This window comes from Xiphophorus hellerii, chromosome 8 (genome assembly GCF_003331165.1).
Source record: "Xiphophorus hellerii strain 12219 chromosome 8, Xiphophorus_hellerii-4.1, whole genome shotgun sequence".
NCBI lineage: Eukaryota > Metazoa > Chordata > Actinopteri > Cyprinodontiformes > Poeciliidae > Xiphophorus > Xiphophorus hellerii.
In genome coordinates, this window is record NC_045679.1 from 27,386,526 (window position 1) to 27,410,081 (window position 23,556).

Consider the following 23,556-nt stretch of genomic DNA (forward strand, 5'->3'; position numbering starts at 1 on the left):
CAGCAACAAAACAAAGCAGAGGAAGAGCAGCGGTTTGTTTGTTTACATCGTTGAAGCTAATGCTAATGACGCAGCTATAGTTCCAGCTACAGCGGCTGCCTCTCTCTACCTGTCGCCTGAAAGCTGGACACTGTAGCGGTCTGTGTCTCCTGTTCCAGTTTGTCCAGCGGTTGTGAATAAAGGCGCAGTGCGGAGGATTACAGCAGCCATGGCTCAGCAGAGAGGAGTCAACAGCCTCCAGTTCAACCAGGACCAAAGTAAGCTTCACCCTCATCCCACTTTAGTAAAAAAAAACAAAAAAAAACTTTCGTCAGTAAAGCGAAATTTTACAATCACACAAAATATCCCAACTGCCGCAACTTCTGGACGTGTTCCAGTAGGAGAGCAGAATAAGAGAAACCACCGCAGACGTGTCCAGGCCTGGAGGCTGCTGCTGTTTTACTCTCTCTACTTGAGCAGTTTTGGTTACATTAGAGCTGTCGGTGTTTGGAGGTTATTCATCGAATTGGCACATTTTTGTGTTATGGGACTGATTCTGAAAATGAAAATATGCAATGTCCTTCCTGATTTTATTTGTTGGTTCAGCAAACGAGAACAAACACTAATGCCCACCTTCTATATTCCTTTTGATATTTGTTCTCCCATGATGGATCGTAAGGTAGTATTCCTTTCAGTTCATTTTTATTTATATAGCACCAACTTATAAATGGTGCTTTATAAAACAGACAGGTTGGATATAAATGACATACTTGACACTGTGAGCCATGAGAACTTTCTGTGGATAAGGAAAAAGTTCACAAAGCTAAAGAGAGCAATAGTTATAGTAGTTTCTATAAGAGGGGAAATGCAGTAAAACATCAAATCTCTGAGCCACTGGTTTATCTGGAAATCAGACAAAAACAGACACTGATGAATAAAGGATCACTGAGCCACGTGTGTTTTCTATTGAGAGGAAAAGAAATATTTAAACTGTAATCCATAACAGTAGGAAATGTCCAGTCAAGTTGGTATAATTAAACTTTATTTAAATATGTTTGTATTTTCTGGACTGAAATCTGACTTCTAGGGCTTAATGAGATTTATGTGAAAATGTGAAAAACCACATTATTTTTTACTTGATCTACCCAGCTTACCGTAGTTTTCCTTTTTAATCACAAAGATGAAAAGTGTTTGCAATAATAACAGCCAAGTCTTTGGGTAGTGCTCTCAGGTAAATAAAATATTTTGCTGACCAAAACAAGATGTCTTCCTAAACATAATTTATCATTCAGCAAAATTTCTTATTGTGACAGATCTACTAATTCATGTACCTAAACAATGAATTTCTGTTTTTTTGTTGAATTTTTTTGATGTATTGTGGATATAATCACAAATATTCTCAAACCTATGGTGTAATTTAACTTAGCCGTATATATGTATATATTTTTTGAAGATTATATGTTACATTCTTCTGATCTAAATTAAAACTGTTATATGCAACATTAATGGACAATTCACACAAATGTCCATGTGTAAGGCTTACGTCAACCCACTTCACATCAAGTGATCAATGTTATGTGATAAATTGCCTATTTTTGACCCTCTTTACCTTCCGTAGAGGTCAACTCAGTTTGCTTTTGAATGATGTTGAGTGTTTAGAAACAGTATCAGCTTCAACATTTAATGGATCCATTGTGTGAACAGTTGAAGGCGCTCCCGACAGAAAACATGCAGAACTGACAAACAGATGAAGTTTGAGCTGTTTGTTGCCTGCAGGCTGTTTCTGCTGTGCGATGGAGACGGGGGTGAAAATCTACAACGTGGAGCCGCTGATGGAGAAGGGCCACCTGGGTGAGTCCTGGTGGAGGCGTCCGATGAGCCGCCTGCCGTCACTCCGCCGCTTTAATGAGTTTTTAACCATCAAATCAACAAACCTCTGGAATGTTAGTGACTGGACATAAATGCTTTGCAGTAGATGTGGGCGACACGGCCTGGTCTGGTATCGCTGATGCTGATACTTTTTATTACTTAAGTTTGATATATCAGAGTTCTGACATTTAGCCATTTTTATGGTTTATCAATTTATTTTCCAGCAAAGTTTATGACAGGCCTACATATTAACAACATAAACAAAAACAATAGAAAACCAAAACAAATTTGTCTACATCGTTTCCTAAATACAAGTACAAAAATATAGAATTTGAGAGACAAACACTTTTTTTTCTGCGTTAGAGTTGAGGAACTACAACATAGAAAGATGAAAGTTTGTAAGTGAATCTGTAAAGTATACATTTTTTTCCACAACATACTGTCAATATTATCGATGTTTTGGATGGCTCCGCCCACCTCTGGCTTCCAGCTCAGGCGATGAAAATGTGATGCTAAACGTATGCCTGTGAGATGAAGACCTCTGTCGTCATGACAACTGTCCCAACACTGTTGCATATCAGTGTATCGGCGCACATTGGTTTGTCCTGTTTGAGTGTTGTGTTGTTGCAGACCATGAGCAGGTGGGCAGTGTGGCGCTGTGCTCCATGCTGCATCGCTCCAACCTGCTGGCCTTGGTTGGTGGAGGAGTCAATCCCAGATTCTCTGAAATCTCCGGTGCGTCGGCTTCTCCAGAATGTTCTTTGATTTTTTATAATCAGCCTGACCTGTCTTTGTTTATATTGTACCTGCTGTAGATATTTAGAATATTTATTTGCTTAGTAAAGGATCCCCACTAGTCCCTGCTGTAGCAGAGATTATTCTTCTTGGTTTCCACACCAAACATTACAATAATTACTGCACAAACTATTTCAGCCGTCCACCCATTATCAGGCACCCTTGTGGGATCACCTGGAGCCTAACGGTCAATGGATGACGGTCATGTTTTTGGACTGTGGGAGTCCCCGCACAGGGAGAACATGCAAACTCCATGCAGGAAGACCAGGGCTGGGAATCGAACCCAGGGCCTTCTTGCTCCAAGGCAGCAGTGCTACCAACTCTGCCACTGTGCATTTTGATATGGCTACATCAGTCATATCAAAACTAAATAAAAAAACAAAGATAAAAATAAAACTATAGCAGACTGAAAACAGATTGAGGCATTCTATCAATTTCATGTTAATTTATTCTCTATTAAAATTTACATAATCAGCCATCAGCGTAATTTCAGAAGGCAAGATATTCTTTCAGAGTGTTGGTTCGAGGCAGAGGCATTGTAAGAGTACTGACAGAGTTTTGTCTGGTATTAAAAGCATGTCTGTTGTAGGTGGGTCACACCTACAGTGAGTATAGAACACGTGTTTCTCATTCATTAAATTCTTGAGCATCACTTGGATTTGCTCTCCTCTGGTTTAAGTTCTGATCTGGGACGATGCTCGAGAGTCCCGAGACCCCAAGGATAAGCTGGTGCTGGAGTTCACCTTCACCAAACCGGTTCTGGCCGTTCGCATGAGGCACGACAAGTGAGTTTCCTCTGACCACTGTTACCCGTCCCCGTCCAGCCGCACGGATCCACTGATCACGAGATCGCCTGTTGTCGTAGGATCATCATCGTGTTGAAGAACAAGATCTTCGTTTACAGTTTCCCAGACAATCCCGTCAAGCTTTTTGAATTCGACACCAGAGACAACCCTAAAGGTGAAACTCTTTCTTATTCTGTAGCTTCTTTGTCTCTCCTCTTATTGTCTTACTTCTTGACAGCAACTTACTTGACTTACTTCTCTCCGTCCTGCAGGTATCTGTGATCTGTGTCCCAGTCTGGAGAAACAGCTGTTGGTATTCCCAGGTCACAAATGCGGCAGCTTGCAGCTGGTTGTAAGTTCCAGACTCGTGGGAGGATGAGTGCGTCTGACTCTGTTGTTTTGGCCAACAAGCTGGCACGTCTTGTCTCTTTCAGGACTTGTCCAACACCAAGCCCGGCACGTCGTCGGCGCCGTTTACCATCAACGCCCACCAGAGCGAGATCGCCTGCGTGGCGCTGAACCAGCCAGGCAGCGTTGCGGCATCGGCGTCCCGCAAAGGAACCCTGATCCGACTGTTCGACACCACAACCAGAGACAAGCTGGTGGAGCTGCGTAGAGGCACCGACCCGGCAACGCTCTACTGGTGCTTACTGCAGCACACATCAGATCACATCACAACAGATCAGAGTGGAAGGTGGACGTAGTTTGGGTCTTTGGTCCAGGCCTTCATTTAGTATTTATACAGTCAGTGTCCTACTGGAAGGAAACCCAAAACTTGGGTCAAAACGTTTGAACCAAAAATAATTCTGGTTAAAGAAAGAAACAAGAAATGCTTGGTTTGATTTATCTTCAGACAGTGAGATAAAGAAAATGTGTGTGTTTTTATTGGGTGTATGTAAATATCTGGTTTCAACTGTATCAACCATTTTCCTGTCCCTGTTGAAGAAAAGCATGATGCATGATGCTTCCACCATATTTCACAGGGGAGATGGTGTGTTCAAGGTCATTTCTGCCAGGACATTAAGAACACAAAAATCTAATTCGTTACAAGGTCTTATTCAATTCTAAACTGCTGGATTTGTCCAAAAGGGAAACAAAGTGGTATAACTCTTATCATTTAAATACCTTAAGAGTTATTGTTAGTTTTGCCATGAATCTGAAGAAGTTTCTGATTGACAGTTTGTCAACTCATATTAGGGCCATTGCAGACAGAAAAAATAAAGTAAATTTCTGCCAAAAAATTCTGAAATTTTGAGAATTTCACACATTTTTTAGAAAAAACATGGAGATTACTAGTTTGAAAAGTTTTTTCCTGGAAAAAGTATGAGATTAATCTCAAAATTTCCAAGTTATTTCTAGCAATTTTTCCACCTTCTAAGCTCAGAAATGTCCTTGCTTTTTTTCCTATAGAAAATTTCTAAGACCAAATGAAAGTTTTTTGGTGGAAATTTGCTCTTTTTTTTTTTTTTAGAGATAATCGTATTAGTCTCTAAAATGCACCATCGTACAAAGTAGGATTTTTTTTAGATTGTTAGGCAATTTTTGCAAAAGTAAACAACTGCGTTCAACGTAAAGTTAAGACGTATTAGCCATGTGAAACACGTGACCGGCTTTCATCCATTGAAGCGTTCCTCGTTTTCCCTCTTTCAGCATCAACTTCAGCCACGACTCGTCCTTCCTGTGTGCCTCCAGCGACAAAGGCACCGTCCACATCTTTGCTCTGAAGGACACCAAACTCAACCGACGCTCGGCGTAAGACCTCCGCCTGCTCACGTCCTCTCACTGCTGCTGCTGCTGCGAGCTTGAACGCGTCTCTCTCTCCCCTGCAGCCTGGCCCGTGTCGGGAAGGTGGGCCCTGTGATTGGTCAGTACGTGGACAGCCAGTGGTCGCTGGCCAGCTTCACCGTGCCTGCTGAGTGCGCCTGCATATGCGCTTTTGGAAAAAACACGTCCAAGAACGTGAACTCGGTCATCGGTGAGGAAACCTGCTGTTGTGCTTTGACGCGGCGTTTCCTGCATGTTACATGATGCAGAGAAGCTGGAATGAAGCTCAGTAAATGTTATTGACAAAAATGGAGCAGTGTTGTAATAAGAAGATGTACAATAAAATCTTTGTCGGTAGGATCTTATTTATACCAATCAGGGCTGCAGCTAACGATTATATTAGTAATGGAATTATTCTATTGATTATTCAGATGATTAATTGGTTAAAAAATTAGCCACATTCTGTAGATTTTTTTATTTGACCATTTCAGCCTTTTTTGTACAATATTAAAAATTAGTTAAAATATGTACATATGAAAATAATAGAATTTTTAAGAAAATAAAAAGATTTTATTGTCTAAAGTGCAATAACATAGCATTCCCTTAGTGGACACTTGATCACTTACAAAAATCGCGATTAATTTTTGTATTAACAACTAATAATTAGATGGCAAGAGGAGGCTAATAGATTTGTTTTACACAATTTGAATCAGGTGAAGCTAAAACTATGACTTCATGAGTTCTGGGTAGAACATATTTGCAGACGAAGGATTTTTTTTTATTATCTTGAATGCAAATTTTACATATTTTTGTACAGTTTTGGCCTTATTACCACTCTGAGTGTGTTGTTCTTTCAGCAAATGTTCTTTTTTTGAGTCTGTATAATCCAGTGAAAGATTTATCAATTACTAAATGAGTGGAAGATTATTTCAATAATCGATTAATCACAATTAACCATTTTCAGCCCTAATACAAATTGACAGACTGACAGGGAGGAGGCGCTGTAACCTAATGCGGTCGCCATCTTTAAACACTTCTAGCAAAAGCCAGTCATCTTAGCTTTAGCGTCATCATCCTGTACTTCAGCTTCACTTCTACATCCTGACAGAAAAAAACATGTATTACAAGTCCGTTTACTTCCTTCTCTAAGGTTATATTTCTCCAATAATTTTGAACGTCGTTATAGTTTTCTATCCTTGCCTTCTCGTGCCGTCTGTAAAGCCACCTCTCTGTTCTGCAGCCATCTGTGTAGATGGGACCTTCCACAAGTACGTCTTCACACCGGATGGAAACTGCAATCGAGAAGCCTTCGACGTGTACCTGGACATCTGTGATGACGATGACTTCTGAGAGGAAGGCAGAGGGACGAGGCTGACCTGCAGAGACCGCTGTGGTCTGGAGATGGAAAAGACCACCGCACACCAACCAACTCAGCTGCAGCCTGTTTTATCAAGAGCCGCGTTTTAATCAGTTGTATTTACAGTGTGCAGCCCAGTCGGTCAAATGCAGCCCAACTTACCTGGATGATGAGTAACACATGACTAATGTACAGGATTTATGGAAGCTGACAGTGGAGTCTGTCTAAAATTAGAAATGTTTTATAAAAACTCTTTCTTTTATTGTAAGTAATAAATCGACCTTTTCTTTATATGTTGCTGCATAAGTTGCTGTTTATCATTTGGCATTTATGTTAAGATTTCAGGGTATATTTTGCATCTTTAATGCATCCCTTGGTTGCGGTGTATCAGAGGAATATTTTGGATTTGTCAAAGTAAGGTTCTGTAGTATTTCCATACTATATTTCCACCAGAAAAGAAAAACTAAAACCCAGGAAGTCATAATTATAAGAATGAAAGCAAAAACTTTGACTTTCTGAGTCCTACTTATGAGAAAAGTGTGACCTTGAAAGTCACAATTATAACCCTTGTTATTGTAATAACTTGCAATTATGACTTCCTTTTGGGCTTTCTTTTTTTTTTCTTTCATGGCATAAATGGGCTTCCGTACCATAGAGACCTTGTAGCAGCTAGCATGTTCCTGTGCAGGAAATGACTCTCCAGAGTCACAATCTCACCTGTAGTTTAAGTAAAAGGGCATAAAATGACTTTGAGCTTTACCTCATGCTACAATGTTATTCCCTCAGCAAAAACATACCTGAAGTGTTGCCTTGATTATTTCTTGCATGTTTGAGAAATCCTAAAATCTCCCATGGCAACCATTCGGTCTTACCGAGTGCTGCCTTTTCTACAAAGATCCTCCTCCAGCCGCGCTTCAGCGTCACAGAGCAGCCTGGCCCCACTCAGCTCCTTCAGACTAGCCAGCAGCAATTAGCAAATACCTACATTTACACAAACAGGTTTACAGCTCAAAACTTTGACATCAATAATGCAACAATCAGTAAAACATGAATGTAAGAATAACTACTGGTCAGAATCTATATCTAGCAGTGCAGTAGGTTACTTAGTTATAGCTTGTTCAGTTGTATTCATTAATCTGTTATTTTTTTTCAAGAGTTAATGAGTCCGATGGTTTAGAGCCCCAAAGAACTGGAAAACGATATAAAGTCTTCAGATAATAAAACATCTTTAAAGGGGCAGTGTTATGTTTTTTTCCAGATATATAGTTAACTTCAGTTGGTATAAAAATGCTACATATACAGTACAGACCAAAAGTTTGGACACACCTTCTAATTCAATGGGTTTTCTTTATTTTCATGACTATTTATAAGGCAAGAAATCCCACTTATTAACCTGACAGGGCAGGTTGACCTATGAAGTGAAAACCATTTCAGGTGACGACCTCTTGAAGCTCATCAAGAAAATGCAGAGTGTGTGCAAAGCAGTAATCACAGCAAAAGGTTGCTACTTTGAAGAAACTAGAATATAAGGGGTATTTTCAGTTGTTTTACACTTTTTTGTTTAGTGCATATTTCCACATGTGTTATTCATAGTTTTGATGCCTTCAGTGTGAATCTACAATGTCAATAGTCATGAAAATAAAGGAAACTCATTGAATTAAAAGGTGTGTCCAAACTTTTGGTCTGTACTGTATATTAAACATGAAAAAATAAAAGCTGCCTGCGCAACTTGACACCTTGAAATCTTCTCTTTAATGAAGATTTTTATGTACAAAGTAATAGCAAAACAACATACAGAGGACTTTTACTACGACGTTTTATTAGAAAGAATGAAGCAGATAGATTAAGGTGACTCATAGTGTGGCAGAAAACGTGACAAACACTATGCAAGTCCATGTAAATATATTAAACCAAGAAAGATTTCAAACACATCGCCTCGCTTAAGTCTTATCATTATACATACAACTCACATTGTTGTTTTGATTACCTGAATTAGTGCTGCAGGGACAAGGAGACAACATAAAATCGACTTAGTCTGATTACTGTAAATGATAAATGTGGTGTTTTAGATATAAATAACAAGCAACTCAAAAAAAATATTTGACCCAACCAAATTCATTCAAACTTACTTTCTTTACTGTGTAACTTCCTGCGGAATTTCACAAAAATATGCTGAACCACAATCAGTTCAGAAGAGCACTACAATGAGCAAGAAATATCCAGAATATAGCGATTAATGTACAGGCGTCTGAATATGAAAAGATCCTAAAGTGGTTTCTTAACTGCAGTCTGCTGGAGCTGTTGTAAAGAACTGAAAGGCACGTCACATTTATCAAAGCTGACATTTAAACCAGATGTCCTTAAAACGAACAGAGTGTTTGACATGGTACACCGCAGCACTGTGTCAGCTTCAGAACCCTTCATGTCTTCATGCGTCGCCGTTGGAAACGTGGTCAGCTTAAGGCCACACTGCTCCTGTTCCAAGATGTCAGCTCAGTGACTGACATGGCAACTCCAGTCAGCTACAGACGTTCTCACTGGCGCGATGCCAGCAAAAGCAAAACTGCAATAATCCTGCACTTTTACACATTTACATACATTACAAAAGATATCAATGTTATTTTGGTTACTAAAATGTTTGTTTTCTGCTTTCTTAGTCATCGTCATTTTGGCTTCATGGAAGTTTTTTTTTTTTTTTTTTTGAAAGAGGCGCTGATCCATTTTTAGCCATTAGTAACCATTTCACTTCAGTTCTTAGCTGACCTTTGGCTCCATTAGTTTGTGTTTGTGTGTAAAGTTCTAGAGGAGGACTTGAATGATGAGGAAGAAACGGGTGAAGACAACATGCTTTGGTCCGTAAATGATCTTTCTTGGCAGTTATATATTTTAGAGAACGTGGTGGTAGCTCACAGACCAAACATCCACAGTGTGACCTCTCCGTTTTGCTAACCATTCTCCTTCCATAGAACTAAGTGAATGCTATGGTCGGGCATGCTGGTGGCAAATACCAGTCCAGAGTCATTGCCCCCATCCAGGCCGTTCAGCCAGGAGGTGACGCCTGCCAGGAAGCTGGATCCTCGTTTGGATTTCCTGTAGGCTGGAAGAGGCCAGTGGCCTGAGATAGACTCTGTCCTCAGGTCCATGACATACAGGAAGTGGTTGTCAAAAAGGAGAGCAAACACCTCACCGAAGCTTAGAAGGGACAGGTTGGCTGGGTCCTCCATCTTTATTACTCTGAGAAAAGGAGAACAGAGTTGTAAGGATTAGTGACATCGGCTGAGTTACCATTAACCACAGAGCTGAACAAGTTGAAAATAAATTTGCTTAAAGAAAATACACCAATTTGGAAAAAAACTCGCAGTTTTCAATTAAGTTTTTGCATTAGATTGAGGTGGTTTTCCAGCCGAATCGAAATACAAATATTCAGCAAAACTGCAATGAAAGCACTTTTTTTTCATGTCACACGAGCTACATCATCAACAGCCGGATGTTACTACCAGCATAAACGAAGAAGACGACATGGGTCAATGTGCTCCACCAGAGCTCTCACAGCATCACACTTCATAAAAAGTTGTGCGTCATTCCAACATCTTGAGTCCAAAACTTTTCTGGAAAATCACACTCCACAATTTCCCCAAAAGTGTGGATACATAGCATGTACGGGCTTGACACTCCAACACCAAGGATTGGAACAACTTGCAAAAAAACCCCACTAACACTCAGTACGCTAACTTTAATATCAACCATTATAAACTTAGTAATAACCATAGTACATGACTGATGTACCTGCTTTTAAACACTACTGACTAGGCATGAGTATTGCAGTACATTTAATCAGTATGACTACTGTTATACATATTTTTCTGTTTTATGATATTCTTCTGTTTTTTGCTGTATGATATTCTGTTGTAAAATGTTTTAATGTTTTCTAAACAGGTCTCTGCTGAAAATGAGAATTTGTTCTCAATCAATTTAGCTGGATGAATAAAGGTAGTCTTGAACTAACGTGATGGTCTGAACATTTTACCTCAGAATTTCAAAACTGGCAAAATCCCACTGATAGACCCCGAGGTCAGAGCTGCAGACGATGTAACGTCCATCAAACTGCAGGCGAGGCTGAAGGCTGATGCTGCGGTCCTCCGACACCGACAGCGTCTTCAAACACATGCAGTTGATTTCTCTTCCTAAAGGCCAAACCTGCAGAGCGAGCAAAACATTCAGTTTCATCCTGTGGAGCGCTTCTCACGAGGATGAGAAAACCTCCAATGAAAAAATGATTTCTAGTAGGGTGAGAACTTTACCTTGATTTCATACTTATCAGCACTTAGCAGGATATAATCTCCAGGACTGTGTACCATGGATTCTACTTCACTCCTCTGCAATATCACCTGATGGGAGACCACACCAGGGAGAGAGCAAACAGTGAGAGTCGGCGTTACCAACCAAAAATCACCATCTGTCAGCATGCTGATCTCACCTTAGTGACCCACTCGGTGTGTCCAGTGAGAGTGTTGAGGCAGGCACCGGCAGACAGAGACCAGACCTTTACCGTGAAGTCTGCAGAACCGCTGACCAGCACATCCAGTTCATCATTGTAGTCCACACTAAAGACTGTACACACACACACAGAGACAGTAACCATGGTTGTGCATCACCCTGAGTCTCTTATACGTCAATGTAGTAAAAAAACGTGGAACATAATTGATCTACGTCAATGTCAGGGCAGGAGAAGTTTCTAAATCACTCAAACATTTTGTAGTTTCAGCATTTATTCACGTCAGCCATGTTTAGTCCGCTTTAATCCAACTCCAGTCAGTTTGCCTAGAAAGTTGAGTTCATTTGCAGAAGTGCGATTGTGCAAATTCTTGAAGTAGTTATTTTCCTCCTCAATCACCTCAAAAGTATAAAACTAAACTAATGTCTAAGGCGTTGCAAACTCCAGATGGACATTTGGTCAGCATTCCTACTGACCTGCTCCAGTGTGGCCCCGGAACTGCTGGATTTTAGCTCCAGTGCTCCATTCCCAGCATGCAATAGTGTTATCAAAGGACCCGGTCACTAGCTTCTGTTCATCGAATTTCACCGTGGCACATGTGTGTGTCTGAATTCCATAAATACACTGTCCAGTTCGCACGTCCCATAATTTGGCAGAGAGGTCATCAGAGCCTGCAAACAGAAGGAGACAAACATGACGACAGCAGGCAAGAGTCACGTTCTCCACAGAGTCACACAGAGGAACTAACACAGTCAGAGTGAGAGCCAATGAAAAGTACCTGTGCAGAGCAGGCCGTCCTTGTAGTACAGGGCATAGACTCGGGCACTGTGGCCAATCAGGGACGACGTCTCAAAGGCCTCCTGGTCCTTCAGCTGCATCATACGCAGTTTAGCTTTTAGGTAGACACCCTTCCAGTGGGCTGCATCCTGAATGGATTCATCGATCCGCCAGCCTAGCTCCCGACACGCACCCTGCCATACCTCTGTGCATGAGCTGATCACCTACACACACACACGCACACCCCCACACACACACACACACACACACACACACCCACACACACACACACACACACCTAAATAGCTTTAATATTTGCTACTGGGAGTTAACTTGCTTCACAGAGAATTCAGCTAATAAGATTCATGACAGATTTCATTACAGTTCTATGTAAATATTAACTTTGTATTGTTATCACCTGATGTTGAGTGATCCAGCACAAAGTTATGCAAGTTCCTGATCTGGCCAATTACCGATTTTGGAATTGATTAATTTTTATTTTCCTATTAATTTATATTGACGAATAGTCCAGGAGGAAAAATGGCACCGTCTGTAGATTTTTCATTAAACCCTTTTTGTACAATATTAGAAAGGATGCAAATAATTCGATTCCTTTAAATAAGAAAACATTTTATTGCCGAATCAGCTTTACTGCAGCTAAAAACAATCCTAACATCAACATGTGAAAAGCTGAGCCCTTTCTGCTGGACTTAACATCAGTATGGTGTAGAGGTGATGTGTAGGTTATTTTTAGGACTAAATTAATAATAATTAGAGAGCAAAAGCTGGTTAGTAGACGACAATTATTGACTTTCTAATTTTTATTTTTTACAGAATTTGAAACCAATAAAGCTAAAACTGCCACCTGAGGAGCTTTGGGTAGGACAGATTTATAGGCAAAGAAATGTTGGTAACACTTTATTTGACGGGTTGTGAATAAGACTGTCATGACACCGTCATAAACATGACATAACACCTGCCATGAACATGAGTACGTCTTTATGAATATTTATGACTGTTGTCATAAAGTGTCATTCGGTAAATCATGACACTTTTAATACAAAGTTGACATTATTCAAAATGTATTTGTTATGACAACTTGATATTTACCAAGAATCCTGATCTGACATAGATTTGTTATAAAAATATTACTGATTAAACTTTAAAAATTATGTAGCTTTATGTAGTAATATATTATTGCTCTGCCATTTTGTTTAGTCTTAAATTTCTTAATTTAATTGATCCTACAGTTTTACAGCAAGATGTCTACAAAGCACTTATGAACTTTGCATTTGAAACATTATTTAAGGCTGTTTTAAGTAGTGCAATACACCATCTCCACCAGTGAGTGGCAGCAGCGCACAAACAGGCGTGCAGTGTGTTGGTGAAGAAGAAATCTTCCATCTTATGGAAAGTCTTTATTATTTATTATTAATTCTGGCATTACTGGAACCGTAAAATATACATTCCCTCACATAAGAACATACCTTTTCATTTTCTTAAGGAAGTAGAGCTAATTAAATGAGACAAACAAGACCTGAAAGTGATTCCAGTTTCACTTGATGGCCAACCTGTTGAAACTGTGGCAAATTTTAAATTCCTTGGGTCATTCCTGGACAGTCAGCTCAACTTTGCTGAAAACACTGTATCTTTAAGAACTGTTAAACTCGATCTAGTGATCTTGAGGTACCCAACCTGAGGTTGTGTAACCCTCTATTTGACAACCTCTAGTTAGGTAGAGATTGTTGAGCTAAAATGTTAAAACTTAACATTCTAACTAGTTTTAACTCAACTCAAGTTAAAACAATATTTTAACTCAAGTTTTAACTTTTCATCTCTTCAGCTGGTTTGGTCACATGAGCTGCAGACTAACAGACAATCTTTTAAGAATACGTTCAATGACGGGTAATAACAGCAGGTAAATAGTGATGAAACCAAAAACAACTCTGTCTCAACTGTTTGCTGAAAGAACATGAAAGACGGAAAGAAATATTTTAGCAGATAACATCCATCCTCGTTTTTTGTCAGTTTGAACCTCTGAGCTCATGAAGGCGTTACTGTGGCAACTCTATTAGAAGTCATTTATTGACAGTGCAATAATTATTCTTAACCAAACTAAATGATAACATTTACCTGTAGCTTGCTAAGTGTATTTATGACATATGATGATTCAATGTATATTACAACTCAATGTTATTGCAGGCTGCACAGTGGCGCAGTTGGTACCACTGTGGCAAGAAGGTCCTGGGTTCGATTCCAGGCCTGGGGTTTTTCTGCATGGAGTTTGCATGTTCTCCCTGTGCATGCGTGGGGTTTCTCCGGGTACTCCGGCTTCCTCCCACAGTCCAAAAACATTTGGTCTCTCTAAATTCTCCCTAGGTGTGAGTGTGTGTGTGCATGGTTGTTTGTCCTGTATGTCTCTGTGTTGCCCTGCGACAGACTGGAGACCTGTCCAGGGTGAACCCCGCCTGTACCCCGCCTCTCGCCCAGAACGTTAGCTGGAGATAGGCACCAGCACCCCTCCTGACCCCACTAGGGACAAGGGTATACAGAAAATGGATGGCTGTTATTGCTCCATTTACTGTGATGGACTGCAGCCTGCCTGTTGTATCATGTTACACTACATGAGCTCAGGACCTTTACCTTATTCCACTGTTTGCAGACCAAGCAGCAGGTGAGCAGCGTCTGAGGATCCAGCCACTGCAGCAGGTAGAAGGCCAGCTCGAGGGGAAGGAGGCGCAGGAAATCTCGTTTCAGCAGCGTCTCCAGGCCGTTGGACAGGTGACGGAGCTGGGCGGCGCCGCTCAGAGAAATGAGCTGATCCAGACACTGGTTACGCTGCTGGTCGCTAAGAGAAAGGAAGGTGGCAGAGACCGACTCCAGCCACCCCTCAAAGGCCGTTTTGTCCATGGGCACATGACCAGCAACACCTGCAAGAGCAAGGAGTCCAAAGCATGGCTTTCAGTTATGCGTTTACTGAATTAAGGATTTAATTTTGCTCATGTGGAAAAAGCAGATACGTATGACTTTCTTTAGTAATTAAACTGAAACCAACAAGAGGACAGAATCTGAAATGTAAATGTTCAGCGTTGGAGCAGAGTTCTCAAACCCTCAGTTCACTGAGCCAGGTTCTGCTGGAGGTTTCTTCCTGTTAAAGGACAGCTTTTTCTTTCCACTGTTGCTACATGCAGGCTCAGTATGATTATGAAAAAATATCCTTATCCTTTCAACTTACTCTAATATTGTCAAAATACAACCACCACAACATTTATTCTATTCAGATTTCATGTTATCAACCAACACAAAAAACAACAACTATGAACTGGGAGGAAAGTAGTACTTGGCTTTCCGAATGACAAATAAGAAATCTGAATAGTGTGCTGTGCACTTTTATTCAGTCGTGTTTACTCCAATAACCCTAAATAAGGCATTTTAATGCAGTCGATTCCCTTCATGATTCACCTAATTAGTAAACAGAGCACATTTCAGTGGAAGAGCAGCAGTTCTCTGAAGGCCTCGGAGGTGAAGCTTTGCGCTGGGAGGATGCCACATCCAACATCCCCAGCGTTTTCTCTCAGCCGTCTCCCAGATTATTTGACATTTTCTATTCACTTCATATTCCAGCAGCAACTCTACGTTTTTGTTTGCAAGCAGAACATTTAAACTGCTGGATATCATAGCGTTTGCATCCAAATACATGAATAAAAACGACCAACTTCAGAGAAAATATTAAAGGAACCGGGGACTTCCCCTTTAAGCGTCTCCGTGGATACGAGGCGAGAGTAAAGCCGTTTTAAAAGATGTTAGCTGGTAAAGTTCAAATGTTTCTCTGCATTTTTGTGTTCTGAGAAAGCCTGTCACAAGAAGCAATAAATCAATTCATTGCATAATAAATTAAAAGGAGCTTGATCACTTTCATTTGCACGATTGTTTGTTATTCTCCTGTTTCTCTCTTTCTACCAAAGTCTGGATGAGAAAGGCTTCAGTCGGCTCAAATAAACCTGCTAAGAAGGACAATGTTGACAGAGACAACAGTTTATCAGCTGGATACCTGGAGTGTCCAACAGAACTACACCAATAGTGCAAAAAATGTTAAAAAGGTTGTGACCTCTTAACATTAGTTCAACAAACCATGTGATCTTTCTCCTTCACTTTGCATAAACATGTATTCTTTCTTTATGTGACAGAATGGACATTAGGAATAATTACACCCTCTCCCTTTTTCTTACTTTATTTAAAGACTGTTGACTATACTCATAAGCTGCACTTTCCCTTGAACTGAGATGCATTAAACTGCAGTTACAGCAGTTCGCCACCAGTTGGCACATAGAGCACGGTGAGCACTCCTGACTCAGCGAGCCAATTGCAATTTAGCGCAGTAACGGCTGGTTAGCGGAGGCGCTCACTGTCGCTCTTGTATGTTAACAGGTAAATATCAATTAGCGCTACTATTTATATAAATTGTCTCTTACAGGGGGAGTGAGCTAGAGTAAAGTAACGAGATATTTGGGTGTAAGTTTTGAATGAGTATTTGTTTGACCTATATTGTAAATATTTAGCGCAGTAACGGCTGGTTAGCGGAGGCGCTCACTGTCAAGAGCTACAGTGAAAGCTGTTAATAAACAAGAGCGTTTGTTAACAGCGTTCAACGAATAAAAGAACCTGCGAAAACCACACTGACTAATGATTAAGTGTGCAATATTTATGTAAAGGGAATGTGTTTCTCCTTTTTTCTAAATCCACAAAATAGAACCAATCATTATGTTTCTGTATTCCCCAGAAACATAATGATCCACAATTAAAATAAAAATGTGCTTCAAAAGTTGCTCCAAAACAAATTAAAATGCTCTGCCAAAAAGAAAGTCAGACAGACAACAAAGTCACGGAGAAATAGTTTAGATAAGAGGAATTGTCCTGTATGATATTTGACCTTGTTTGAGCTAGATTAGCCGAACGAGATCATCGATTTTTCAAAAGTTGTACAAGTTGTGAGGTCAACACTTTTATCAAAGAAGGACGGCCACAAAATAGCATGATCTTCCAATGACAGGTGTATCTGCGTTTAGCTTTAAATGTGTAAAGTGACGGCCAAGAAGGTTCCGTAAAGTCCTGCTCATACAACGACGTCTATTATCATCACAGACAATAAATTAGATTATATTTCGCACAAACTGGGTTCTAAAGCAGCTTGCAGGAGACAGACTGCTGCAGCTGACAGGCTGGTCTCCTGGCAGGTAGCAGTGGAAGCTTAACGTAACTTCATTTCTGAATAAAATGCTCCTGGCACTGTCAGAGGAGCAAACTTACTCACCTTGACTGTCATGAAGGTGCATCGATACACTCAGTTTGTTCGGATTCTGCACCTGAAAAAACTTTATTGTCCATAAACGTTCTCAGCAACTCTACACAAATAGCAACTTAGCAATGTCTGTTGCCGTCTTGCTCCTGTTATGTGCAAAATAATTATCATGGGTCGAATTGTCACTACAGTCAGTTTAATTACAACACGCATAGGTTTAACATTTCCACCAACCTGTAAGTTGCAGGAAGCTTTTCTTCGCCTCTTTCCTTGTTAAGTCAGTAGCAGCGTTAGCTTCCATAAGCTAACCTGCCTAACTAATTACAGTGTCCACGTAACATAGCCTACCTTCTTCTGAGAGCTAGCCACCATACACAGTGCATTTGATTGTTTAATGCTTAAATGCAAAGTTTTTGACCTAAACGTCTTATTCGCATTTTGAAAGCAAGAAAACCAGCAGGGAGTAGACAAGGATATCAGTATTTGACAGCATGAAAACCAGCCGATAATAGAAACGCATCATCCTGTCCAAAGTATTTATAGTGCCCTGCGCATTGTCTGAAAGGATGTATCTGAACCAAACTACTCTCTGATAACAAAAATTAGATTGTAGTTTGTTAATTTTTTTGTACACTTTCATTTTATTTTTCATAGTCTAGTAAGAAACAATAGTAGCATTTAATTGTATTGTAAAATATTTGCCTGTACGACAAAACAACGGACATAATTTAACATAGTTCGCAGGTCTCTGACTTCCGGTGTTACACAAATAGTGTAACGGAGTGAAATGTGGATGAAAAACAATGACCGAAGTCCTTTTGTTAGGCTCCCACAAGTTGCTTTCTGTTGTGAGACAATCGATGCTTGATTAGGAAAAGCCTGTATAGGAACAGGGTACAGATATTTCTGACAACAGCCGCGTAGATACTATGTTTAAAAAAATCTTGATCTGAAAAATATTGCAGCAGGGCCGAGCACAATTTGAGCTTCACGTCTCTCAAAATGTGGGGGCTCAGACCAGTCCAGAAATAGTTGAATGACACCTGCATTATTTTAAAGTTATTCAAAATTCAATTAAGTCAGTGCGTTTTTTCCAGTCCTCTGTCTCAACTAGAGGTTTTGAATGAATGGAATAAAAAAAAAGCACACACACTTTTCATTTGATTCTGCTGTAAAAATAAATAAACACAACAAAAAAGTAAATTGCTTGTGCTTGTATAACACTTTATCAAATCCGTAGGACTCCAAAGCATTTCATACCACAGTCAGTCATTCAGCAGTTTACATGCCAAAGGTGCCATAGGCTACTGGATAGTAGCCATAGCTGCCCTTGGAAAACCAGCAAGGAGTAGACAAGGGGCAGCCTGACAGAGTTGAGGCTGTCATGAACCAGCGCCACCAGATGAAGTGTCTTGGCCAAGGACACACTGACAAAGTTGGATAGAGAGTTGAACCGATATTCCACCTATCGAGGAAGGAACTTCTACCGTCACCACCATTGTCCCAAACGTAAAAGAACAAGAACAATTTAGAGTATGACAGGAAAAGTTATTTGGTAAATTAGATGTTGAGAATAGTTTTTGTAATATTTTAAAATAGCTAAATAATATATTTAAATATTTTTTTAGATCTGAATTTCTGCTTGACAAAGTCTTCTTTTTAACTAAGAGAAATCTGTTTCCCAGTATAATTATTTTCTAAGTTGATATTGGTCTTTTTTTGTTATCAAATTTAAAGATCCCGAAAACAAATTCATTTATTTTATGTTTTTGTGTCATTAGCCATGTGCCATATTCAGACTTCTATTTTTGCTTTCATGTTACAGTTACATATTTCAGATCATCAAAAAATGTCAGTATCAGACAAAGACAACCTGTACGCATACAAAACGCAACTTTCCAAATTATTTCACTAATCCATCAACCCATTCATTTATCTACAACTTATAGCAATCATTGGGCAAGAAGTACACCCTGACAACACAGAAAGACAACAGTCTCTCTCTCACACACACACCCCCACACACACACACACACTCCTAAGGGCAATGTAGAGAAACCAGTTGACCTGAAGACGTTGTTGTCTTTGGACTGTAGGAGCTAGCATGATTTCATTAAGGGGCTTAACAAGTTTCTAAGCAGATTTGTTTAATTGTTTCTCTTAAAAGAGGGTTTTTGAAGAATTTTTTTTAATATATAAATCTCAGAATGTATATTGTGATTTATGAAACTAGGCAGATTTTAGGACAACCTTGTTGGTAGCTGTTATTACATATCTAGGAAGTGGGTGGACCTATCATGAAAAAAGTACAGAACTGGGTGTTGTTTTGATGTTTTGATGATCTAGTCACAAACCAGGAATAAATTATCTTATATCTTAAATTATCTAATATCTTATTATAAAAAATTTCAGTAAGAATGACATTCTAGTGTAATACAATAAAGCGCTTTAGAAAATTCATTGAAACTACTCATCTTACTTAAAGTGTTGTCTTTGTACATGTCTGTGAATAACATTTTGATTTGTTGGCAAATACAATTTATGTGAGATTATGATGTCGGAACACATCTGCAGAGAACAAGCAGACCCTGAGGTGTCAGGTCCAGATTGTGCAGACAAACGTTTCTGAGCACCTGCTGGTGGTGGAGGAAGGGAGACTGAGCAAGTGATAGATATCTGCTAATCTCTGTGGTGTAGGCAAGCCACTTAAGCTTCTGTGGACACTAATGAGCTTGGAAGTAAATCCTGGCCCGGACTCACTGGAACGTATAAATTTATTATGTCCGAGTTGTTTGACTACTTCATGCCAAACAGTCCAGCCTCTGGACCGAGTACAACATACTGGAGTGAGCTGCTTTTTATCCAGATCTTCTATAATCTGTTAGCATTTTCTAGTGGGGGGAACAGAAGATATAAAAAAAAAAACAAAAGGAAGAAACAACTTTTTAAGACTGATTTTAAGTAAGCGACCAGATTGGTGGAATTTGAATATCAGTTGGACTAAAAATATCAACATATCTAAGTTTTATACATATGAAAAGGTTTTTCATTAGTGGGACGTCACATGAGACGCATCTTATGATGGCTGAAACACAAAGAGCTCTCAACCTCTTTGTGTTTTCAAACCATACTGATTGCACCAGATACAGACGTATTGCTAGATTTCTGGATGTTCCACTGAGTGGAGAGAACATCATTTTCGCAGAAATCAGCTGTAGCCAGATGCTCCTCACCAGGTTTCCAATAAAGTCAAATGAATAACCTGAAGAGATGTCCAAGAGTCAAAGACCACAAACTGAGAGCTTCAGAAAGACATTTTTGTAGGTAGACATTTTTCCATTCAAATAATAAGTACCGGTAATCCACTCATCGGTATTGGGTTCTTTGCACATTTAATTCACAATGTTCCACTGCTGAAGAAAAAAAAATCAGTTTTCTTCAGAACAATTGGGCAAGCCAAGAAAATACTGATTTAAAATGGATCTGGTCAACATGTCCAATATTAGACTTTTTGGGTGAAATTGAACAAACCATGTTAGGAGAAGAAATAGCGCTGCACTTCACCCCTAATTATTTGAGGATGTCCTCAGGGTTTCCCCCAGAGTTTTATAAGCCTGGCAGGCCACCAGGCTTGACTTATGCTCCCATCAGGCTAAGAATTGTTCTAACCACTGCCGATCTTTAGTGGTCTACATGCTAAGAACTTCAGCAAATAAAGTGATAAGTCACAAATAAGGGATAAACAAATTTTGGTCACTTTAATTAGGATGAAATGACTGAAACAACAGTTTTTTGTGTTTGCCTTTTTAAGACTCCACAGTTGGTGTTTAGTGCTAATAATATCTTCCAACAACACATAATTAACTAGTCATTGTCAGGATCTGTGTTTTTCTGTGTTTATTTAGAGTTTTCTGTGTCCTTGAGTCTTCGTTGTCCTGTCTTCCCCTTGATTGTTCCCAGGTGTGTCTCATTCTGTGATTACCCGCTGTGTATTTAACTCCACCTGTGTTCCTTGTTCCTCGTCGGGTCCTTGTCTTGTCAATGCGTCTATGTGCGTGCTGCCTGTTGTTTGGACTGTGTTTTCATCATTAAATTTCATTATTCATCTTACCTGGGTCCGCTGCGTCTGCCTCACCACCCCTCACCGCACCACTTCATGACAGTCATATTTTCAAATTTCCTCCATCCATCCATCCATCTTCTTCCGCTTATCCGAGGTCGGGTCGCGGGGGTAGCAGCTTCAGAAGGGAGGCCCAGACTTCCCTCTCCCCAGCCACTTCTTCTAGCTCCTCCGGGGGAATCCCGAGGCGTTCCCAGGCCAGCCGAGAGACATAGTCCCTCCAGCGTGTCCTGGGTCTTCCCCGGGGCCTCCTCCCGGTGGGACGTGCCCGGAACACCTCACCAGGGAGGCGTCTAGGAGGCATCCTGACCAGATGCCCGAGCCACCTCAACTGGCTCCTCTCGATGTGAAGGAGCAGCGGCTCTACTCTGAGTCCCTCCCGGATGACTGAGCTTCTCACCCTATCTCTAAGGGAGAGCCCAGCCACCCTACGGAGAAAACCCATTTCGGCCGCTTGTATCCGCGATCTCGTTCTTTCGGTCATGACCCAAAGCTCATGACCATAGATGAGGGTGGGAACGTAGATCGACCGGTAAATCGAGAGCTTCGCTTTTTGGCTCAGCTCTCTCTTCACCACGACGGACCGGTACAGCGCCCGCTTGACAGCAGACGCTGCGCCAATCCGCCTGTCGATCTCCCGCTCCCTTCTTCCCCCATTCGTGAACAAGATCCCGAGATACTTAAACTCCTCCACTTGGGGCAGGACACCCCCCCTGACCCGGAGAAGGCACTCTACCCTTTTCCGGCTCAAGACCATGGCCTCGGATTTGGAGGCACTGATCCTCATCCCGGCCGCGTCACACTCGGCTGCGAACCGCTCCAGCGAGAGCTGCAGATCACGATCCGATGAAGCCAAAAGGACCACATCGTCTGCAAAAAGCAGAGATGAGATCCTAAGGCCACCAAATCGGATCCCCTCAACACCTTGGCTGCGCCTAGAAATTCTGTCCATGAAAGTGATGAACAGAATCGGTGACAAAGGGCAGCCCTGGCGGAGTCCAACTCTCACCGGAAACGAGCCCGACTTACTGCCGGCAATGCGGACCAGACTCTGACACCGGTCATACAGGGACCTGACAGCCCGTATCAAAGGGCCCGGTACCCCATACTCCCGGAGAACCCCCCACAGGGCTCCCCGAGGGACACGGTCGAACGCCTTCTCCAGGTCCACAAAACACATGTAGACTGGTTGGGCGAACTCCCATGCACCCTCCAGGACCCTGCCGAGGGTGTAGAGCTGGTCCAGCGTTCCACGACCAGGACGAAAACCACACTGCTCTTCCTGAATCCGAGGTTCGACTATCCGACGGACCCTCCTCTCCAGGACCCCTGAATAGACCTTGCCAGGGAGGCTTAAGAGTGTGACCCCTCTATAATTGGAGCACACCCTCCGGTCCCCCTTTTTGAACAGGGGGACCACCACCCCAGTCTGCCAATCCAGGGGAACTGCCCCCGATGTCCATGCGACATTGCAGAGTCGCGTCAACCAACACAACCCTACAACATCCAGAGCCTTAAGAAACTCCGGGCGGATCTCATCCACCCCCGGGGCCCTGCCACCGAGGAGCTTTTTAACCACCTCGGCGACCTCGTCCCCAGAGATTGGAGAGCCTAACCCAGAGTCCCCAGGCTCCGCTTCCTCAGTGGAAGGCATGTTGGTGGGATTGAGGAGGTCTTCGAAGTACTCTGCCCACCGGCCCACAACGTCCCGAGTAGAGGTCAGCAGCACACCATCCCCACTATAAACAGTGTTGGTGCTGCACCGCTTCCCCCCCCTGAGACGCCGGATGGTGGACCAGAATCGCCTCGAAGCCGTACGGAAGTCTTTCTCCATGGCCTCTCCAAACTCCTCCCACGCCCGGGTTTTTGCCTCAGCAACCGCCCGAGCCGCATGCCGCTTCGCCCGCCGGTACCCATCAGCTGCTTCCGGAGTCCCACAGGCCAAAAAGGCCCGATAGGACTCCTTCTTCAGCCTGACGGCATCCCTCACCGAAGGTGTCCACCAGCGGGTTCGAGGGTTGCCGCCGCGACAGGCACCGACAACCTTGCGGCCACAGCTCCGATCGGCCGCCTCGACAATGGAGGCACGGAACACGGTCCACTCAGACTCCATGTCCCCCACCTCCCCCGGGACGTGTTCGAAGTTTTGCCGGAGATGGGAGTTAAAGCTCCGTCTCACAGGGGATTCCGCCAGACGTTCCCAGCAGACCCTCACAACACGTTTGGGCCTGCCAGGTCTGACCGGCTTTCGCCCCCACCACCGGAGCCAACTCACCACCAGGTAGTGGTCAGTGGACAGCTCCGCACCTCTCTTCA

General features: G+C 41.8%; 2 protein-coding genes across 3 annotated transcripts; one reads left to right on the plus strand and one right to left on the minus strand.

The window, feature by feature from the left end:
- Positions 1–3: 3 nt before the first annotated feature.
- On the plus strand, positions 4–6,842 carry wdr45 (WD repeat domain 45). The gene is made up of 10 exons (XM_032570477.1): positions 4–257; positions 1,756–1,830; positions 2,479–2,583; positions 3,323–3,428; positions 3,509–3,603; positions 3,701–3,780; positions 3,863–4,071; positions 5,079–5,180; positions 5,258–5,403; positions 6,433–6,842. Exons 1-10 carry the CDS (start codon positions 209–211, stop codon positions 6,540–6,542), a joined length of 1,077 nt encoding a protein of 358 aa, XP_032426368.1. The 5' UTR covers positions 4–208; the 3' UTR covers positions 6,543–6,842.
- A 1,505-nt stretch (positions 6,843–8,347) lies between these two features.
- Positions 8,348–17,646, minus strand: fbxw2 (F-box and WD repeat domain containing 2). Of its 2 annotated transcripts, XM_032570464.1 has the most exons (9): positions 17,355–17,646; positions 17,133–17,184; positions 14,465–14,751; positions 11,823–12,045; positions 11,521–11,715; positions 11,027–11,160; positions 10,851–10,937; positions 10,577–10,746; positions 9,495–9,783 (listed from the first exon to the last, which is right to left on the minus strand). In XM_032570464.1, the coding sequence occupies exons 2-9, from the start codon at positions 17,152–17,154 to the stop codon at positions 9,495–9,497; spliced, it is 1,407 nt and encodes a 468-aa protein (XP_032426355.1). In that variant the 5' UTR covers positions 17,155–17,184; positions 17,355–17,646. The 2 variants fall into 2 exon arrangements, with proteins under 2 accessions (XP_032426354.1, XP_032426355.1); XM_032570463.1 differs by lacking the exon at positions 17,133–17,184 and having other exon boundaries at positions 8,348–9,783; positions 17,355–17,645.
- Positions 17,647–23,556: the final 5,910 nt, after the last annotated feature.